The sequence below is a fragment of the Melitaea cinxia genome, chromosome Z (assembly GCF_905220565.1).
Source record: "Melitaea cinxia chromosome Z, ilMelCinx1.1, whole genome shotgun sequence".
In the NCBI taxonomy this organism is placed as follows: domain Eukaryota; kingdom Metazoa; phylum Arthropoda; class Insecta; order Lepidoptera; family Nymphalidae; genus Melitaea; species Melitaea cinxia.
In genome coordinates, this window is record NC_059424.1 from 9,240,432 (window position 1) to 9,263,997 (window position 23,566).

Genomic DNA, 23,566 nt, shown 5'->3' on the forward strand with positions numbered 1-23,566 from the left:
AGTAATAATGTTAAATCAATAAGATTTGAATTATTAATAGAATATTAAGCTCTTTTTTTTGTAACAACTACACAATATCGTTACCAACAAAATGTATAAATAAAATTTGTGACAGATGTCCCGTCGCCCCGTTGAAAGTCCCCACAGTTGAAAGTCCCGTCAAAATCGGTCCAGCCGTTTCAGAGCCGAAGCAAACAGATAGACAGACAGACAAAAATAGTAGAAAATGCTATTTTGATATATGCACCATGTATAAATTCTTTTATGCATTTAGTAATAAGCGGCATTTTAATAATACAGACAGATACTCCAGTTTTATTTATTTGTATAGATGGAATGCAATTTTATTGAACTTATACATTTATTTTAACTTTGAATAAGTTAAATCGATGGAATATTAAAATATATAATATTTGCATTTGAAAGCTTTTATAATAAACATTAGAGTATCTAATTTAAAAAATTATAATTAGCAGACAATAAAATTTTTATCAGGAGGACAGATAATAAAATTGTAAGTGATAAGTGCAGACGCATAGAATTTCATATAAAATATGAAACAACAAGATACGTTACCTTGTATACAACATAAATAACGGGTCTTCAGCGTCCATCCACTCCGGGGGGCAGATAGTGGACTGACCTTCCACGATATCATGCCACCAGACATCAACTTCATCGTGCCACTCGTACTGGAAACATTACACAAAGTTACATAATCATGCAGTGACTAAACAGAGCATTCAACTTGTATCTATATAAACAACAATGAACCGGTAATTTGCTGCTAAGGTCAAAATTCGAAAACCGTTGGACTGATTCGCCCGATTGTTTTTTGTCAGCTTTCTACCCATTTGTAGGAGGTTTTTTTATGCCAAAAAAATTAAGATATGTGCGAAAAAGGAATGGCAAATTTGAGAGATCGTTTACAATTATTTACACTTCACGCGTTTGACATATTTTCGCAAGGCCGGACAACGTAGTGTTTAGTAAATTTACCAAAGATTTTGGATCCTCGAGTTTACCGCAAGGCGTAACTCTATTCAAGTGAGACACCACGATGCACATTTTCACTGTGTGATTGTATTTCACTTTGGCTTTTTGTAGAGCCTCATCGCAAATCTTCTTTAGAACCAATAATTTTTCTCCTCGCCATGCGCCGTCTGCGGTTACGAGGACTTTGGCCTTGCAGTCGGACACGCGCTCCGCCAAGGAATCCGATGAAAAACCAGCAAACTACGAAAAGTATATGAATATAACTATTTTGTCGAAGGTAGTCTTTGAGACAGTGTTTTCAATTTATGTAAATGTCTTACCACTACGGAATGTATGGCTCCGATCCTGGCGCAAGCCAACATACATACAACTGTCTCCAAGATCATAGGCATGTATATTGACACCCTATCACCTTTTCTTATACCATTTTCACGCAATGCATTAGCAAATTGAGAAACCAAATCCATCAATTTCTTGTATGTGACTCGGCTGTAGTCGTCTGGGTGATTACCTACCCTAAAATTTGTAATGTTATAATGAATAATATGCATGAATATACGTGTTTTATATAGATTAAGTTAAGATCATCAATTAGGATACACAGGCATTAACTTCGCTGAACATGATTATCATAAGGTCATTTATATGGGAGATATTAATTTGAAAATCAAAGGAAAGTCGAAGTGACAAACACGAAGAACGATTTAAAAGAAGTAAGAGTTGTGTTCTTGTATAAAAATTAGAAAAGCTGGTAAATTATGTAATTTAATCTAGAGAGTTGGGGATATTTTTAAATGAAAAATACAGACTTTGTTCACATTGACTAAAAAGGAAATAGGTATGAAGTTATACAGTGCAAAGTATCACAAAGACGATGTTATGATAATTACTGTGAGGTAGGATCAAGTTAATTTTCAAAAAAAGGGAAGAAATATTACAGTAGTCTTCTTGGGGTGGTCAGAGTGTAATTTAAAAAAAGAAGTCCATTTCAGTCCACTGCTGGCAAAGACATTCCCAAGTTCACCCCAGACATCCCGGTTTTCCGAAATCCTTATCCAACTACACCAGCAATCTTACGTAGACTGTCGGTGCAGCGGGCCGGAGGACGTCCCACACTACGTTTGCCAACGCGCGGTCCTGCGACACGTCACTAGTTTACTGCCACTACAACTTGCTCATTCTGAGGGCTATGTCAGTTACTTTTGTTCTCTCGTGGATAGTCTCATTTCTAGTAAGAAACCCCAAGCTTTGCACCATTAAACGTTGAGCAATTTTAGACTTGTAGACCAACCCCTTCGTCATTGACCACGTCTTGACTCCGTATGTTAATACAGGTAGGACGCATTGCTCAAAGACTTTGGTCTTCAAGCATTGCGAAATCTTCTAAGTGAAGACTCGACGAAACTTGCCAAACGCCACCCAGCCCAACTAAATTCTCCTATTGGCCTCCAGCCGGTATGGCCTGGGTAAACATACTCCTGAACAACTTTGAGAAGAATACCATCGACCAATACCAGATCGGTCTCGGTATTTATTTATTTAATCACGTACAGAACAGTTTACAGCCATTAAAAGATACAGAAATAGTTCATACACAACATCATTATGTGTCCAGGTCGAAACCTTTAATGTGCACGACACGACATACAGCAAAATAACAGTAAACTACAGTAAGTAGAAACAAAAGTGGATGGAATGGAATATACATATGTAAATTTAAACTTAAAAACTAAAATTGCTTAACCAGTTACATTTATTAAAAGTTTGGTTTTAAAAGAAGCGAGAGAACAGTGATAGCTATCTATATCGATATACGTACTGACAAGCTGGTTGTACTGGCGACACATACGAGATAAATGATTAAAAAAAAAGGTGTTATTACGATAAACGTCAAGAGAACACACCTTAGGCCTTCTAATACGGTAGTTTATGTTAAAGTTAAGTTGACACAGCAAGTATGGTGAGTCAATGAAGTAATTAATTATTTTGTAAAGTGTCATAAGATCTAAATATTTGCGACGACAGGCTAGATATATATCATTTGGAACTTTTTCATTCTTTCTTCGTAAGTGTGGAGCTCGCGGTGCAGGTTGAGACGAAAGCAGACCGATTTAAGAAAACGCTTTTGTATTCCTTCTATGCGATTGATATGACGGAGTAATTTGGAAACCAGATCACAGTGTTGTACTCCAATATGCTTCTTATGAGAGCATGATACAAAGCTCAATAAGATGAAGTCTTTTTAAAAGGTTTAGACACTCTTGGAATGAATCCAAGTAAACTAGAAGCTTTTTGGTTGATAAAGTCATAATGCGTACGAAAACTTAATTCTTTGTCAAAAATAAAACCTAAGTTAAGTCTTTAATTTCAGTTTTACGGGATAAATTGTATTTTTTTCAGATTCAGATTTCAGATTTTTGTATAATCTGCCGAACAGTATGGATGTTGTCTACGGTGCTGTAGCCATTTTAAAATCCAGCCTCCGGTGGTTGAAATTTGTCGAGTTTTGTGGCGAGACAATTCGTAACAACCTTCGAAAACGGCTTATACATGTGGCTATACACTCCACCACCTGGACCCTGTCTCTGGCGTGGAATCCAGGTGGATGACGGTATTAAAGATTCTCGCCAAGGCTTTTAGGACAGATCACCTTGCGGCCTTAAGGAGCTTAGTCGTAACTCCGTCATCCCCCGGAGGCCTCCCGTTTTTAGTTCTGCCATTCGCTGCTTTGAGCTTCACAAGAAAACTTCTCCCCAATGGTATTTGGTAAACTTTGGACCCCCTATTTTGCTCGATAAGAGTAGTATTTGAGCAGCGGAGATCTCTGCGTACAAGTTTTCTTATTCTCTTGGAAAGATTCTTCTGTTTTGGTGAAGCTATTTGAACAGCGGGCAACTCGCGCCTCCACCACATCAGATCCAAGGCTTCGGGAGAAAGTTTGGACTGCTTCATTGACTTCGTCCGCGGAAAGTGTCTGCGACCCACTGTGTACACACCGTCTTCATCACGTTGTCGGTTATCCCATCTACGTCGCTGATGGTTTCCAGCGATTCGAATCACTTTTGGTTTTCCAGTTGTAACTGCTCGGAGCCACATAGTATTTGGGGCAGCGTACTCTCCGAGAGTAGATTTCCTCAAGCGAGCCCGCTCTTTTCAGAGGAATGCATTCAGAGTATCTCGTAATAGCCGATGGTTGCTACCGAAGTTAAACCCATTGACCACTGAGACATCTTCTTGGTCTTGTACTCTCACTTTAGCTTTGAAGTTTCTCATAACAACGTCGTAGAAGGCCGAAGTAGTGTCATGCATGGCCCTTGTAATATCGTCATACAAGGCTTCGACTTCATTGTCAGAGTGTGCCGAGGTCAGCACATATACCTGTATCACTTTTAGAGAGTACCTCAGTACCTGTCAGTAACTTTAAGTACAGGTTCGCTACCCGGGTCGACACAGTGCTAACTTCCACAACCTTACTAGTGAGAGTCTTGTGGATCAGAAAACCGACGCCACCATGGGAAAACCCATCACCTTCACGGAAGTAGAGGATTATCGTGTCACAGCCCTTTTTTCGGACTTCAGACAACCCCAGTATGCTTCACTTAATGTGACTCAGTTCTATTTCAAGTTCGGTGAGGTGATGGTCTAGCCGAGAGTGCGTTTATCAGTGTAACCCGGTGATTCCTAGCACCCACTGCCCCACCGTTATCGCGATCGCCGCCGTAGCCAGGAATAGTGGGACTGCCGGAAACAGAGGGCTGAAATTTCTGCCGCGAACTCATGAGGGTTTTGACCATAGTCATCACGCTTGGCAGGGGCTGGGTTGGTGACCGCAGACGCAGATTTTGCAAATGATTGCTTAGATCGTCGCTCATATACCGGTTTTTATACTGAGTTTAGAGGAGGGTATGTGTCGTGGGAGTCTAAGAAACAACCCACAGTAGCGCTTTCTTCTGCTGAAGCAGAGTACATGGCATTGAGTTCCTGTGTTAAAGAAGCCGCGTATTTACGTCGTTTACTGTCAGAGATAAGTAATATTTCTAAGGCGGAAGTAACAATTTATAATGATAGCCAGAGTGCATAAATGTTGGCCAAGAATCCAAATCATCACAATCGTACAAAACATATCGAAATACGATTTCACTTTATTCGTGAAAAGGTTTCAGATGGTACTATTCAATTAAAATATTTACCCACAGCCGATATGCCCGCTGATGTTTTAACTAAGCCTTTAAGGCATGTAGCTCATGATATTTATGTAAAGGGCATAGGTTTAACTGTATAGTACCCAAATTAGGCTAGTAGCCATTAAGTGGGCGTATGTTGTAATATGTACTAGCTATCAAGCCTAATGTGTTCTGTATTCTTTTTATATTTGAATTATGTTTGTTATTATATGTTACTTTATTAAAATTATTGAGAAGTCAAACAGTTTTTTTATTCAAAATACTAAAATATTTACTACACTTAAGTCTGTGTATTAAAAATGCCACTTGTAGGATGGTTATCTCGCCATCGGGCGGCTTCAATAGTTCAAAGGTAGCAGTGGAACTATGTTATCTCTTAGTCGCCTCATACGACACCCACGGGAAGAGGGGGTGGCTAAATTCTAGACTGCCGTAGACACAGAAGAAAAGAAAAGAAGTAATTGAATGTAAACAAATGTGCATTTGCGGGGAAGTTTATTTATTTAGAAAGCATTACAAACAATATAACAATTTTACAGTTATAGCAAATTCTTTATTTATTTACATTAATAATTATTGCTATTGCGATATGATGTTAAAATAGATGTTATATTAATTAAAACTTTGCTTTTTTAAAGTAATGATTCTTTTTTCACTTGTTCCACTGAAATTTGAAGTGTCCAATAGTTGATATTATGATTTATATTAATATCGACGGATGTTTCATTATTGTAACATTGATAGGAAGGTAAGACGTTTTATTTATTATCTTACTAGCTGACCTGGCGAACATTGTATCGCCTTATTTTATTTTCTTAAATCTAATAATTACATATATTTATTTATTTATTGATACTTTATTGCACAATACATTAAAGAATTGTATAAAAGGCGGGCTTAATACTAAAAGTATTCCATACCAACCAACCTTAGAACGAACAAGAGCGGATATTTGTAGGTGTGCAGAATTGGGTATTACTAAAATTCACATTAAGAAAAAAAAAGGGAGGATAAATGAGGTAAAGTTAGTGACAATCGTTATATTATAAACATGAGCAAATAATTCATATACATACTATACAAATACATACATAAACAGATACAAACATAAATACATATATACATAAGGCTGACGATAATAAACAAAACACAATTACACGGGTTTTATGTAGTTCATTAAATTAGGTTAAATTTTGCCTAAGAAGAACTCCCTAACTTGTCTCTTAAATGAGTCACGCGAAGAAGCTTTACGGATAGACTCAGACTTACATATTACATCAAAATTAAATATAAAATATACACTATCTTTCAAGTTGGATCTTGGAACTGCATACAGTGTGAAAATTTGATTAAAATCGGTTAAGTAGTTTAGGAGTCCATCGCGGACAAACAGCGTGACGCGTAATTTATATATATTAAGATGTAATTAAAAGAAGTTCATGAATTTATAGACGAACGTATAACGAAAAAAACTATATATATATATATATATATATACATATACGAGTATTACAGAAGTATTACAAGTGTGTTTACACGAATACTGTAGTTTACAACTCCAAACATTCAAATTTATTTCAGAATGACGTAATGCATATAACCGTAATCGATTAGTCGTGTTACATACATATATACGTATTATTCGTATATTATATTTTCAGATGAATAGGTATCGCCGAAAGTTATCTGATTTTTATACTACTTTTAATACCTAGTTTTACGTAAGTAAATGCATTGGCAATACATATATTAATAGTCATATGAACTGCGTTGACCTTCGTATGTTCAACAAAGTTGACGCAGCATATTATGCTTTTATAAGTATATAAAATGAAACATTCTATTATGTCGTAAAATTATTTAATTTTAAAGTACTTAAAAACAACTTAATGTTGAATTTTTAAAGAAAATTATGGACTATTTTATATAAGATGATAGACGGATAAAATACTGTTTTATCAACGTTATTATTTTAAACTAGCTCTGCCGACGACTTCGTGCGCGTGGAATAGTAACTTGGATAACATTTTTTAGACACATCTTTTGGTTTATTTTGGATTATAAACACCGTCATTTGGGTATTTACATGTTCAATGTTATTCTTTAAATTGGCATTATTTTTTTATACCTAACATAAACAACCACTAAATGTTAAGTGAAGCTTACAAAAATATATTAGTGAAAACCGCATCTAAATCGGATAAGTCGTTTCTGAGATTAGAGTGCACAAACATATTACCTTAACACTTTTTTATATGTATATTGATGTATTGATGATGATGATGATAATGTAATATTTTATTAGTCCAGTGTTAATATTGTGTGGATGATCGGGCATAGTATTTCTGCAGCAAGAAGTGATAGACTCTTAATTCTTTTAAAAGCAGCAGAGTATGCCCTTTATATTGCACTTTCGCGATATCTTTGTGAGTCGTTTAACGCAATGGTAATTTATTAGATTCATATTCAATCGAGAACACTTTGAAGCCTTCGTATAGTGTACGTTATAAACGTACGTAAATATTTATTTGAACAGTGAGTTGCTAGAGTGCGTTCGTATACATATGTACTTTAATGGAATAATTAAAATGCATCTCTTATAAAATGAACTGCAATGCGGAATTTGGACTCTCAATATGAATTAAAAATCGGTAGATTGCGCAATATTCCGTCATCTAAAGTGCAGTTAGCAGTGAAGTTCTTTTTGTTTTAATTGCTTCTCTTGTTTTATCTTGTAGGATATTTGTTTCGTTTTGATTATAAATTATTTATTGTCTGTTTTAGAAGTAAAATTTCTTTACGGACGCTTGACTTAGGGTGTAAGCTTTTGAATGCGTGTCGAGAGCGTTACGAAAAGTGTGATCAGGTGAGGCAAAAGGAAGTTCATAGGGATACATAAGTTAGTGAAGATGAGAAAGAGTTGTTTCATAAGTTTTACTTCAATCGTGTGGACTACTAAAGCACAATCATTTTTTTATTAAAGAAGTACCAAAAATTTAAAAAAATTTGTCTGCGTTGTTATTGGTTCAACGTAATCAACATAGAGTCCGCTTCACACAAACACCGAAATAGCCGAAATAATATAAGTTCAATAGGAATTCATGTCTCTACGGTGTACAAGGTAAACATTTTTACTTAATTGAAAATAATAATTTATTACACATTATTTATTATCTTGATCACGTTGTTTGTCCGCGATGGACTCCTAAACTACTTAACCGATTTTAATCAAATTTGCACGTCGTGTGCAATTTGATCCAACTTGAAAGATAGGCTATATTTTATTTTAATATATGTAATTATTATATGTAAGAAAAAAAATTAGGCGATACGCCAGGTCAACTAGTTTATTATAGGAACTCTGGTCACCTTACTCACCCACAGGAATACAACACTGCTTGAAAACAGCATTATTTAGCTGTGATCTTCTGTAAGGTCGAGGTGGATTGCTCCATCTTAAGCAGGAAATGTCCTAGTGTGTCTTACCACAGTTATGTCAAACTAAATTATAAATAATAACATTATATTATCTTTCTACATATTAATACGTAAAGCAAAAACTTTGTACGCCTTTTTACGAAATTTATGCGGACGGAGGAATACGAAATTTCGCACAATTATAGTTTATATAGAGAAGGAGTGCAGAATGCTAATATTTTGTTAAAATTATGCATAACAATATAGTAAATCAATAAAAAAAACATTACACACACTACCATGTAGTGGCACACACACGCATATTAAACTATTTGTTGATTGTCAAAGTCAAATTAAAATTTAAAGAAGGGTTCTTTAATTTCATTATTTTTTGATTTTCTTTAATTTAAATTTTGTTTGGTCGAACTTCGATCTCTTGGCGACCACTAGTATATATTATTCGATGTTTCGTTTCTTAAGGTTATTGAAGACATGACACCAAAATCACCAAAAAGAAAAGAAATTGCTTGAGTGTTATTAACTAATGTGATGATTTTACGAAAAGCGATCTTCGATAAGTAGTCCACAAATTTTATTTCAAAATGAAATGCTTACGATGATGAATGCTTTAGATAAAATCCTGAACATCATATAGGAAGATTCTGATTCCCCGTTTATGTCAAGATCGAAATTGTACAAAACACTAAAAATTTTGGTTTTTTTCTATAATAAAAGAGGTAGAAACAGTATATTAGTAGAAAGGCCAAATATACTCGTAGTTTTATGGCGACGAAAATATTTAGACGAAGTAAATGCAGCCAGACAAAACGGAACTACTTACTATATAGGTTATTTAAATGAGACGTAGATAAATGCCAGTCATATAAAGTCTGGGTTGACAATACATTGACTACATCGAGATCTACATTCTTATTATTGTCAACAGGATTGAAAAATCCGTCAGTATTGTGTTTAATTTTGTATTTTCTTTTATATTTTTTTTTTTATAATAAACGCGATAACTATATACGTTTTCACTGAGGGATGCTTTATCATTGTTATTGCAAGTAAAGACAAACGGATTATAACTGTAAATATCGACTGTATTATTCGATTTGTAGTAGGAGGATTGAAATATTTTGAACCTAAAAAAACCGGTAACTACTACCAAGATATTGACGCCAAAGTATTTGAAAATTGGTTCCAAGACATTTTACCTAAGTTGGATGAGAATGCAGTTGTTTTAGATAATGCATCCTAGCATTCTAGAAAACTTGACAAAGCACCTACAACTTCACCTCGCAAACAAGAGATTATTGAATAGCTACAGTCAAAAAATATTGCTTGTGACGTATCAATGTTAAAGTTGCAACTTCTAGATTTAGTTAAGCAAAATAAAGATTGCATTGAAAAATTTCCTGAGACGAGAGGGCCACAAATATACATATTACTTTGAGCTTGTTACGTGGCAGCAAATAACAAAAGTTATAAAATTAATGAAGTTCGACCTCGTACAAGGAGTACCTAAAATGGATATCCGAAAATGGTCGTCATGTGTCAATCATGTGATAACCAAGATCAAAACAAAAATGTACGATGTGGACAATTATGTAGAAAATATGTTAAAGCAGTTTATCACCCCCGTGTCTGCAAAAAGTTCATCAGAAGGAAGTGATGACGATAGTTTTTAAGATTACGCGAATTATATAATAATTATTTTATTTATCAGTTCTTGTGCTCAATATACTATATGTATATTTTATACTATAGCTAATACTGTTTTGTTGTTATTTATTAATTAAATTATTTATATATATAAAAAAAAAATTCTCTACAGTAATTTTTGGAGGTTTTCAATATGAACGGACCTTTACAATTTCAAAACAAGAACAAAGGTGTTGGCCCCATCCCTAACCATGACCCATCTCATTCTGTCAATATCGAAAATGTGCGAAAGACACGCTCATTACTCGTTTGTTAAAATAATAAACTGACTAGATAATAGGTATATAGTCAGTTGAATGTTGAAGCATATGTAACCTGATTTCTGTTTTAATGACAAAATAAAATATTATAATATAATATTATGATGTAATAAATAAAATATTTATTATATGTAAATATAAATAAGTAGCTTATATCTATTTTTATTGTTTTCTTTAAAATAAAAAGAGTAATTTCAGACATAAGTAAAATAATATCGGTATTACGAAATTAAAACTAATTCCATATGCATCGAAAAATTTAGGAAATCAGTAGTTTAAATAACGGCTATTCAATTTTTGATATAAATAAAAGGTTAGAAGTAGTTGTTATTCAATCAATTGGTTTAGTACTTAATAATCTGGGTGAGTTATCAAGAATTCTAAAACAAACGTTATTTAAATTTCACTAAAAATTCATATAAAACAATGATATAACATGAAAAATATAAATAATTACAAAACAATATTACGTAATGACCACTACTAAAACAAATAGGAAAATCGTATATAAAAAGAAAAATCAATACATTCGCGCGCCGTCTCAGTGCGGTGCATTCGCTCAGCTGACTATTGATTATTCAATGGCAACAGCTCAAATACTCACCAATAGTAAGCAATTTTGTCCCCATGACCATTTCTTACGTTTCTATCTAAAAGGTTGAAGCAAACGTTTGTTACAGCTCCTTCCATCCATTTAACAAAAATGTCCCCTTTGGTAATGTCGAAGTTATACGAAAGAAATTTTCCGGATTGAAAAGGGGTCTGCCAATGGAATTTGTTAGCTATTTCGGTCCAAAATCCTTCTGGGTCTTCTATAGATTTTTTGTGCATTTCCTTGTATTTCTCGAAGGACGACAGACGCGATTTTTTGACTACATAGTCGGTTGGTCGGTAAACGCGCGACATAATATTGCTTGCAAATTGTGCTATAAAGTCGCGAAGTAAATTTAATTCGTCCTACTCAGACGCTATCTTCGCGGTTACTGAATGGAATTGAAAAAGGTAACTGACGTGACGTTTGAGTTTGACAGTTAGGTACTTAAGTCTTGAACAGAACAAAAACCGCGATCAACATTATCGCAATTCGCATGCGTGAAATACACGCACATGTCTGGTGTGAGTTTTGAACTAGCGTGTATTGTTTATCATTACACAATTTTTTTTTGTTAGTTCCGTAATGCTTGAAACAGGTTTCAAGAATTACGAAACATCACTTATCTGTAGTTGATATTATATTATTTTGCTACTAACAGAAAAAAAGCGACTAACAGCTGTTAATACTTTTTGTTAATGTGTTGGAAAAAAATCAGGTGCTTACTACTATGAATTCGGAAATAAAATTTTAAAGTAAATAAACTAAATCGTTGTTTAACATGCATTCCTTATAGAAAACTGCAATTAACCTTTCTTTTATATAGATCCACTCAAAACTTTATAAAAAATCCGGCGGCACGTTAATGAGACGTCATGGGGTCACCTTCACATTTCGCTCGTCAGAAGGGACACTCAACCGCAAATAGTAGAATAACTTGTCTATAGAGGAGCTTAACCGGTCCAAGTCAATCCCACCACCGTCAGCAGCGTATCGCATCTCTAGGTCACTGGAGTAAGACCATCCTCCACGCCGGGTTGCACCGTAAGCCCAGTACAAATCTAGTGATGGGGAGGGTGGTAACCCTCCGCACTTCTCCTCGCTATCTCAGCATCACATCCTTATCGTTCGTACCTGTTTTTATGCAATTTTAACGTATGTTATTTTTAATTGGCTAGTTCAAATTAAACTTTTTTTTGTAAATTTATCAGTTCTGTGATTATATGAATTAAATATAGGCTTTTTCGATAAGTGTTTAAAATGACTTTCTAAGATTTTATCTTCCTAGGATATCATTTTGAAATTTTATAATTTCATATGTACTATATAGATATCAAATATCATAATATTATATTTTTATATATCTCAATTGAATAACAAAATTCTAAATTCAATGCGTGACAACTGGTCTATTAACTGGCTGATACTAAATTAGAGCATTGTTAACTAGTTTAAGTAGTTTGCCTTTCATACGATATCTACTGGAGATGATCTTTGTGTGGGGGTCTAGCTCTTATGACGTAAGGTTTTTAAGGTGTCACTGGAAGTGTGACTGCGCGACAAAGGGGCAAAGAGGGATCGAAAAGGGTCAAATTCCGCGTTACATATTTTATGAACACCCGAGAAAAAGTAAACTCAGTCGTGTGTCGGAGCTTACACACACTTTTTTAAAATAATATATACAACACTAAATACCAAGTAATGATTTCTTTGCTGTAAATTTTTCCTATGTAAAAAATATTATGTTTAATTCTTAATAATAAATTTGTTTGTAAAACAGTTACAATCGCTTTTTCAATCTTTTTTAAATGTCCCTAATAGTACAAATATAGTTACTTATTTTTTTTTTCACTAGCTGGCTGTTAAGAGAAACTGCAAATTGTAGTAACAATTAATATATTTTTTAAATACTTTATCTATTCCGTTAGCCGACCGATGGCGGGATAACTATCCAACTGCTGGCTTTGAAATACACAGGCCGAAGACGGGCAGCAGCGTCTTCGGTGCGACAAAGCCAGCCCTGCGGTCACCAACCCGCCTGCCCAGCGTGGTGACTATGGGCAATACACATGAGTTCACACCATTTTTGGCGCAAACTTGTAGAGGCCTATGTCCAGCAGTGGACTCTGATAGGCTGAAATGATGATCTATTTTGTTGAAATTAGTTGTATTGCAGATTATGTAGGAGATAATTATAAGTCGGATGATTTGTAATTTTGCAATCAATAAGGCAGAAACATTATATATTTATAACTTTATTAAAACAATATAACATTTACTACTTATTATATAAATAAATATCAAATTGGTCACATTCTCAGATTACCATTGCATTTCTATTTTACATACTTACATTTAACATAGTATTCGTACATCATTTTTACAATAATCGAATGCCTTGTCACTAAATAAAACTAAAACAGTTTTACAGTATCACAGTAAAATTACTGTAAAACATTACAGTCTTTATTGTTTCTACTTATGGAGGCATATTCACTCAGCGTCCCACAAATTGGACTACACCACGCCAAGGCAGGCGTTACGCCTATCTAGATACGTTTCTAGTTATTCGTTACGCCTATTTAGGCGTTACGCCTTTTCTATCCACGTTTTTCCTGTCTGAATGTCCGTTTGGACGATCTGGCCTTATGCTAGGTGGCTAAAGAGATCAATTTTCTTCTTCGGATTTTTCGACCGCATCGTTTCCAGAAGGCATGTAAAGAGTATACTATGAAGACGATGGCGCATAGAGTGAGAATGCGGCTGGCGAAGGTGGACCTTGAAGGCTCTTCCTCATCAGCTTTTGATCGGGAAGGGGCAGCACCCGCACCTCTCCATGCGCGAGGGGCTGGCTCAGTGCCCTCTATGTCTGGAGCGGCTGAGAAAATAACAAAATAGTTAATAATAATATAATAATAACCTTTATTTCAGGACAAGCCCATATTATGTACCCGTTGGCAAAGTGTGCAGTGACTCTGCATTCAACTCCGAGGGTTATGGGTTAGATTCCCATCCCGAGTATGGGGATATATATATATATATATATATATATATATATATATATATATATATATATATATATATATATATATATATATGTATATATATATATATATGTATATATATACACGAGTATATTTCTTGTATGTAAAATTCACGTGTCACAATGTTAGTTAACATACTCCTTCGAAACGGCTGGGCCGATTTTCATGAAATTTTGTGTGCATATCGGGTAGGTCTGAATAAGGGGTTAATAACATATATGACAAAACAACATTTGCGGAGTCAGCTAGTAATTATATGACATCTTTTATTATGTTTTATTAAATAACCAATACATATCCGGTATATCCGAATATAATCGACGAAATGTCACACGAATGAAAATAAAATATAACTGTATCAGTCGGCTGTTACCTATAACACAAGCACTAAGTTGCTTTATCTTAGGAACACACCTTATTCGTATGTAAAAATAAATAAATTTTAATAGCTTTTCTTAAAATTTAGTGTTAGCTAGCATCATAATATAAGATCACAGTTGTATCAAACACCATGGAACCTGTATATAGTAAAAAAATATTTAAAAAAAATGAACTCTGCCTGATTTTAATAGCAGGATTGAAAAAGAACGTTAGGAGTGCCTGAGACACAATTTATGTCATTCATCTCTTTGAGTTCTACTCAGTTGTCGGAGCTCAACTTTGGGTTATATTTCTCGACCTTATAATAACTGATATAGTTCGCGTCATGTAAAAAGAACGCTGGCCTTGAAGCTGCGCAGAAACGATTTATCGGTCTATTTGGTGGTAAGGGGTAGGGGGACGGGAGTGTTTATCACGTGTCGCATGCTTGCCGGTGTGCTATTGGTTGACAGCGGTTGACAGTTCGACGTCGACTCAAATTATTATCGCGCACAAAAGTTTTAAATTACGAAATAGTTTTACATAAAGAAGTGAGAAAAATTATTTATAATATATAATTCGCGTCATGTAAAAAGAACGCTGGTTGTCAAAATGCGCAAAAGGCGATTTACAGTGCTGCCAACTCTTGAAAAAACTTTTTCGTACTGTCCATTTTTTGAAACAATCTTATTTGGTAAACAAACCACTGTCAATCGTAAATCACGTTTTTCCGCATTTATCACTTTCACAACACATTAGCATACGGACACTTATAAAGCTCCATTTACTATTTATATAACTAAAAAAAATATCAATTTATCATTTTAAATACATAAAAACTATTAAGATACGAATATCGAGAGTACAGATAATTAATATTTTTGAATACGACATTTCAATAACTAAAAAATTTGTTAATGCTTTTGTTTGAAAAAAAAAATGTAATTTTGTAAAGTGATAATTATTATACTTATTTAGTCCGAAGTATTCGCACCGGTATTTTTATTATTTTTAATGTATCTACCAATAACCATTTAAAGGAAGCCGCGAGTGAAAGCCTAATTAAAAAATAAAACAATAGTACTTTTGTGCGCGAGTATACGCATGCGCAAACGCACCCCCTCCATTTTCCTTCAGCGTTCTTTTTACACGACGCGAACTATACTCATATTAAGAATCTTATATATTTTTTTCATTGTTTGAAAAATGTCAAAAGCCAGCGACAGATATTATTGTTGAAGTTTGGTTTTCATTTTAAAATTACAATTTCTAGGATAAGCTTTATGAAAACAAAATCTTCATGACATTATAAATTAGTTTCAATAAATTAGGATAATGAATCGATTATTAATTTATTGTTAGTTTTTTATCGAACCCTTAGGTATTATTAATATGTTAATAAAATATCTAAAATGTATCTCGCTAACTATGTATCATCATATATATATTGTACGTATTTAGGTTACGCAGCTTCATGAAAACTTACAAAACTTAAATACTGTCTTAGAGCTTACGTATAGGGCGACCTTATTTATTCACTTTCGTGACCTAAATGTTATAAAATAAAGCCTGTTTTATAGAGCATAACTTGAGGACCGCTTGACCGATTTGGCAGATTTGGTTTTCGTTGAGTATGGATGGTAGAAAAATATTACGTAAGGGTAGAAGGGCGTAGGGGCTGAAGCGACTAATCCTAAAGAGCGCTGGTGCACTCCCACGAAAATTACATAAGTAATCTTAAATCTATATTTCTTTATAATACACACTATCCTCACATTGCATTCTATCTATTCAAATGTTCCTTTACAATAGTCAATAGACTATTATATAATAATATTACCTAACCCTACGCGTACATTTGACGTCAAGTTGTAACGAGTGGAGCGCCAGCTATTGCGTTCCTATGAAACTAAGTTTATTAAGATTTCTAGCACTGTATTCAATGAGTGCGAAAGAGAAAAATCGTTAGTGGCCGACGCGCGAAACAAAAAATTTCGTATGAGAAATTAGCCTAATCTGGAGCGCAACTTACGCGCGACGTTGCCAAGCTGCGGTTTAGGCCTGTGTCACCCGCCGCGAGAATAACTTGCCTATGCGATATCCATTCTTATTTATACAAATAAACGTGTAGGCTTCGTAAGCTATTTCGTAGTTTTTCTTTTAAGTAAGTATGAAAAATAGTTTGTAGTAGTCAGCGGTTGGATGGTTATCCCGCCATCGGTCGGCTTTTTAATTTCCAAGGTGGTAGTGGAACTGTGTTATCCCTTAGTCGCCTCTTACGACACCTATGGGAAGAGAAGTGAGAGAGGGTGGCTATATTCTTTATTACCGTAACCACACAGCAAATACAGTGCATATTTTATTAAAAAGTGTGAAAAGACTCTCGAAATGCGTCTCGAACTGAAAGATAATGTAGTACGAAAATTAAATCTTCTACGCGTGTTTTTTAATATGATCAATATTTCAAAACACATTAATGGTGTGAATGTGAAGAAACTAATAAACTATTTTGTTTTCCGTTTCTGGTGTTTGGAGCGCAGGCAGTGATGGTGAATCTGCATGGACGGAATGTTTTTTTCTTTACAAATAAAATAAATGGTAATCTCTAGTTTTTCGTTTGTTTAACCCCTACCAAAAAACGTCACGAGCGGCGGCTCGTCTGGTAGAAATAAATAAATCAGGTTGTACCTGAAATTTTGTCGTATGATATGTCCTGAATGACATTACTTGAATTGCCATTATTCTTAATTTTTTTCCTAATTCTTTACGACTAATGTAGGGAAAGTTTAAAAGCATTCTGCTATACTTTTTTACACATAGAAAAATCATCCTCTAACGTTCATTCTTACATAACCAAGTTGGCATGATACGCAAAAGGTTTTTATATTATTTACATTAAATTAAAAACAAATGGTTTTAAATCGCTTTCGCCAACACAACAACAATAGACTTGATATTGTTAATTATATTATACATATTTCGGATTTAACAACGACATAACTTATAAATTAACTAATTGTTCCCCGATTTGGAAATTTCCTGGACTGACCAAACAACTTGATGACACTTTAAAAAATTCATTAGAATAAATTAATTCTTTTATCTTTTAGTGAAAATTCGTGGACCCAAGCTACTTTACCAATTAGAGACGGTGGCATCGGCGTGAGAAAAATTTCTAGTGTCGCTCTTCCTGCGTTTTCTGCTTCTGTGCATAGTATCAAGAGTCTATGTTCTGACTTCTCAAAATCGAAAATTACAGATGCTACAGATGCAATAGGAAACTGGAAGTTAAGATATCTTTCCTAATGACGACATCACGAAGGATGTTACAAAACAAAAACTATGGGATATGCCAATAGTTAAAAATACTCATATAAATTTGACGCTAATTCTTACAAGTTACAAACACCGTGCCAGGCTTCTAGCTGTTTCAAATAAAGAGTCAGGTCACTGATTACACGCTATGCCGTCAAAAAACCTTGGGACACTTTTCGAGGATGAAAGTTTTAGAATTGCTGTCGGTCTCCGGTTGGGAGCTCCACTGTGCTTTGAACACAGATGTCTCTGCGGAAAGAAGGTTGATTCTTTCAGACTACACGGCCTTTCCTGCAACAAGAGTTCAAATAGGTTTTCCCGCCACGGTTCCTTAAATGATAGCATAAAAAGAGCTCTTGTCACCATCGATATTCCTGCTCTTATCGAGCCTACTAGAATTAGTTACGATGATGGCAAGAAACCTGATGGATTGATGTTGGTTCCCTGGGAATGGGTTTTTGTGGGACGCAACCTGCGTTGACACATTGGCTCCGTCTCATGTCAGGGAAACAGCCTTAAAAGCGGGTTAAGCGGGAGCCGCAGCGGAAAAAGCTGAAACGACTAAACGGCACAAATTTTATTCATAACTAGCTGACCCGGCGAACTTCGTATCACCTAACACAAACTTTATCGTATGGTATTAAAGTTCAAATTGACTTTTAAGTATTATCACAAATCTTTTGTATGGAAGTATAGAAAAGTGTTGTTTTTAGACTATTTCAGGAAATTTAAATTTTTTTTTTTAGAATTTTTCTCTCCGTAAGAACCATCCTCGTACTTCAAGGAATATTTTAAAAAAAGAATTAGCGAAATCAGTCCAACTGTTCTCGAGTTTTGCGCTTAGAAACACATTCAGCGACTCATTTTTATATTATAGATACATCTTATTACAATTCAAATTCCATCTTTGTACCGTTTTTGTAGTCGAAACACTTGGACCTTGGAGTAGCAGTGCTAAAAAACTTTTAAATGAGGTAACTCCTCGCCTTATTGCCTCCACTGGTGACAAGAAAGCTGGTGCATTTTTTCTCCCGAGAATCGGCATAGCGATTCAACGGGGACATGATGCCAGCAGTCTTGGCACAATTCCACGCGGACATGATTTGTACTATAACTATCTGTAAATATTTAGTTCTTAAGTTGTGAATTGTAAATATGTATAATGTTTAAATAAACTATTTTTCTTTAAATTATAATTTGAAAATAAACTTCCGAATCATACACAAACATATTTACACTAAAAAAATATTTGATCTCCTCTTGTCTTTGTCTCGATGACGCTGATGTCTGGTAAAACTCGAACGAGTTTATGTCGGATCTAAGTGATCTTTGTAATTTAGATTATTTCTTTTACGTTTTATCTTAATTAATAAAGAAAAGATTGTTACCTATGCTCTTAGGGTCCGTGGGTTGGTGACGGGGGGCCAAGGTCCTGGCAGAAGGTGGCGCGTGTACTGGTTCAGGGTTCATTGGTGTAGGAGAAATGCATTCAGGTACTGGGCGGGGTCCGCTACCGTCAGGCGAGAGGACCCTTGAATACGCATGAAGACGACCGCCTTCAGCCCGTTTTGGCAAATCTATAAAAGGAAGTTTTATATCTTTTCTCGTTTTTTCCTGGGGATGGGTGTTTAATACCACCACTATCACTTAAAAATATAAGGGCAACTATTATTTCGTCGATGTTTGACTTGTACACGTAGAAATATTAAAAAAATTTGTTAACAATACAAGAAAAAATAATTTATTCTACAGTTCACATTGGCTGCCGACTGTACTGCTGCCACTACTAACTGCCAAGCCATAACATCATAAATGATCATTTGACACTCAATTTATATTTGCTTTGTTCTACCTTTACTCACATGACACTAAATTAATGATCCAAATTCATACCTACTATTATCGTTCACATGCTTTCGTCTTTATTTATTCTTATTTTAGCTTAGAAATTAACCCTAGATCAGACTTGCAGTTTAAATTTGGTTTCATTTATTAAAGAATGTCGTTTGATTTGATTTCATTCAGCCTGAAACATCCTACTGCTGGGTATAGGCCTCTTTGTCCATTTAGAAAAAGGGTCAGAGCGTAATCACCCGGTGCTTCCCGGAGAGTTGGCGAATTTATTCCCTACTAGTAACGATTGCTATCAGGCATCTATGATAACAACCAGGACCAAAAGCTTTATGTGCTCTCCGAGGCACGGTGGGGAGACTCACAAGGACAGACTCCCAGACCGAAAAGAAATATTTGTGCAAATACAAGTATATATTACGAGCGGGAATCGAAACCATGATCGCCGGTGTTAAGACGCCTATGCGTCACATGCACTACTAATAATATAATTGCATCATATCAAGAAGAACTTACCCGAGGGTATGATATGAACATCACGATGATGGCTAGTTGCAGCGGCTTCCCTCAATGAAGTGGGTACATGCCCCACTAGTGCGTATTGTAGCGCTGCCAACATCAACCAGTGACAAGGTCGAGCAGAACCACCTTCTAAACAGGATGAGTCGCCGTACACGACTAGTCTGCCAGCCTGAATTAAACATTACTTTTAAGCTTTGAGTCAATTTTGATGTACAAGTATTGTAGTCTACATATTAAATATTGATTCTGCTATTAGGGCGCATCAATAAATTATGTCGCACTAATATCTCAATTTTTAGACACCTCTCTTGTTCTTGTCACAGAAAGTCTCATTTATGAGACTTTCCTACTTAGTGTGACGTCACATATTTTGTAATTTTCCGTCTAAATACTTATTTATTAAATGAAAACATCAGTTTAGATATTTTATTTATTTCCATTTAACTAACAATACACAACATTTGGGACCCCTCTCCACCCCATAATTTTCACATAATTGAACCTATACAAAATGTCACATTTCGCCGACCCATGATCAACCGCCCATCAACCTGTGACGTAATTTATAGATGGCCTCTCATCAAATATTTTATATCATTTAGATTGGGCCATTACAAATTTTTTAAAATAATGGCCATTTAATAATTTCTTCGCGTTCGATGACCAATAGATCTCGTGAATTTTTGTACTTATTATTTATTGCACTTTTGTAAAGTTACTCGTATACAAAATGCTATGCTAGTGCTATAGCATAGCATAGTTGCTACAGCATATCCTTGTATAGTAAGGGTCGACTTATCACTAGGTGAGATCTCTTCCAGCCAACATGCGATAGTGAGAAGAAATGTTAAAAAGCAAGCTAAAGCTGTATTTATAGTGAGTAATGTGTAGCATTGCAACAATATAACATAAATTATTATAAAAAACAAACCCTAGGTAACTTAGTGTTAGTGTCGTTTGTATAGTCACGAGACTCGCTCTCTGTCTGCAACAATCCTAATATAGGCACGTCTACTTTCTTTCCACCTCCAGTCGTATCGCCACCCCCAATGCCCTTTTCCCCAGACATTATCTGAAAAGAATTATAGCTAATTACAATAATAATAATAAAAAATACCATTGGGCTTGTTAACATTATACAAAGTATTATTATTTATTTTTTTGTTATTTATTATTAATTTTTTGCTAAAGATTTTAAATAATTAAATTACACCGTCGTCTGTTTTTAAAGTAGGCAAATCTTTATGTATGTGTTGCAAAACTACTTCACGATCGGGTACGCTAATGATATCGCCATTTTAATTAGCGGCAGAGTCAGCAGTACCGTGTGCAATGTCACGCAACAGGCGATATGGATTGTGGAGAGATGGTGCATAGACAACGAACTTACCGTTTACGAACAAACGACTACTGGGGAACTACAACCCCCTATACTGTTCGGTACGGAGCTACAGTTCAGCTCGGAGGTAAAGTGTCTTGGAATTATTCTGGACAGCAAACTGAACTGGAGCAGCCATCTCAATTGCAAGATCGACAAGACTACAATAGCCTTCTGGCAGTGCCGCAGAATGATAGGTAAAAGATGGGGTCTATCCCCAAAAATCACTCTGTGCCTGTACCAGGCCGTCATCAGGCCAATTATCAGCTATGGTGCAGCGGTTTGGTGGCCGAGAACCAAACTAATCACCGGTGAAGAAAAGTTACAACGACTTCAAAGGCTGGCTTGCCTGGCGACTACGGACTGCATGAGGACCACTCCGACTGCGGCCCTGGAAGCCATACTGAACTTGCCGCCGCTGCATCTGTTTATTCAACAAGAGGCGGGAGCGGCCGCGGTAAGACTCAGGAAGCTAAACCTATGGAGGAACGTAAAGGTAACACACACAGGAATACTTGGCGAACAGGCGAACAGGGAACCGCTCATTGAAGCGGTTACCGACAGGATACTCAAACAGTACGGATTCGATAAAAAACACAGAATACAATTACATGAAGACCCAGGGGAAGGCCTCAACCCCAAAGAGACGGGTCGAAAAGATCAACAGGTAAAGGTTCTGGGGCTTACTCAGAAGACCTGAATATCCACATCTCATCGCCATTGGGAATCCACAATACCGTCTTCCAGGCGGAATGCATGGGAATCATAATGGCTAAGCAACGATCAATTCTAGAGAGTACAGGGTTTTCCAATCTGTATACTTTCCGATAGCAGATCGGTCCTGCAAGCCCTACAGAGCCACATTATGACATCAGGGCTAATATAAGAGTGCCATCGAGCTCTGACGAAGGTAAGTGAAACAAACACAATTACCCTTCAATGGATAAAGGGTGGGCTTCAGTGGGTCGCGAGGCAACGACGCAGGCGATCGACTGGCGAGGAATGGATCGGAGATGAGGGTCCACGGACCTGAACCCATTCTGCCTTTCGGATGGCTGCGCAACCAGCTGCGACACAACACCAAGGTAATGCACTAAGAATAGTGGACAAACCTAACTACCTGCAGGCAGACCAAGGAAGCTCTTCCGACGATCAACCCAGGATTGTCCCACAAACTTCGCGGTTATAGGAGAGCCCAGCTCCGACTACTGGTCTGGGCTCTTACCAGACATGCCTTGCTTAGCAAGCACTTACACAATTCAGGTGCTACAGACAGCCCCCTATGCAGAGCGTGCATGGAGGCAGAAGAAACGGCCTCACATATCCTGTTGGAATGCGGGCTACAGGGCACTACACCTCGGGACACCGAAGTCGCTCCAGGAAGTCATCGGCAACGCGAAGGGTTTGCTAGGCTTCCTCAAGGAGCTAGGCTGGCACGAATAGTGCCCCCAGCCAATCACACAAAAAAGGCCCACTAAGACGTCGAGTTGCAGAAAAAAGCCCGTGCAAAACAACAACAGCAACAAACAACATATGTCTGTGTTTCAGGTAACAGTCGGCTGATATAGATACATACATTATATTGAAAAAAAATGTTTATATAAATAATACATATTAAACACACGAGGTGTGAATCGAACCCACAAATCTTCGATCGGAAAGCAGAGTTACGTCGATTACACCACTGAGGCAAACTAAAACTAAAGAATGCTAGCTATACCCGTGGGAATAATTTGCACTAAGTAATTATAATAATTATCACTTTACAAAATTACAAAAAAGTATTTACACGTGAGTTGATTTGAAATTGAACAAGAAATTTACCTCCTGTCAATCATGTTGACGTTGTTTCAAAATTAAAGCCATCATATTTATAATTTTAATAAATAATTAATTAATTTACAAACACAACAGCGATAATA

At 35.8% G+C, this 23,566-nt stretch overlaps 2 protein-coding genes across 2 annotated transcripts in view; both read right to left on the reverse strand.

Annotated features, from left to right (window-relative positions):
• Nucleotides 1-11,562, reverse strand: part of LOC123668351 (acetyl-coenzyme A synthetase) — a 30,521-nt gene extending 18,959 nt beyond the window's left edge. Inside the window, exons 1-4 of the mRNA XM_045602090.1 lie at nt 11,187-11,562; nt 1,317-1,512; nt 1,000-1,236; nt 577-692 (exon numbers count right to left, since the gene is read on the reverse strand). Coding sequence (XP_045458046.1) covers nt 577-692; nt 1,000-1,236; nt 1,317-1,512; nt 11,187-11,488 — 851 coding nt within the window. The 5' untranslated portion in view covers nt 11,489-11,562. The remainder of the gene's footprint in view (nt 1-576; nt 693-999; nt 1,237-1,316; nt 1,513-11,186) is intronic.
• Nucleotides 11,563-13,411: 1,849 nt separating this feature from the next.
• The window catches only part of LOC123668350 (membrane-bound transcription factor site-1 protease), a 29,335-nt gene continuing 19,180 nt past the window's right edge, over nt 13,412-23,566 (reverse strand). Inside the window, exons 17-20 of the mRNA XM_045602089.1 lie at nt 21,198-21,338; nt 20,261-20,435; nt 19,282-19,470; nt 13,412-14,052 (exon numbers count right to left, since the gene is read on the reverse strand). Of these exons, the coding sequence (XP_045458045.1) occupies nt 13,826-14,052; nt 19,282-19,470; nt 20,261-20,435; nt 21,198-21,338 (732 nt within the window). The 3' untranslated portion in view covers nt 13,412-13,825. The remainder of the gene's footprint in view (nt 14,053-19,281; nt 19,471-20,260; nt 20,436-21,197; nt 21,339-23,566) is intronic.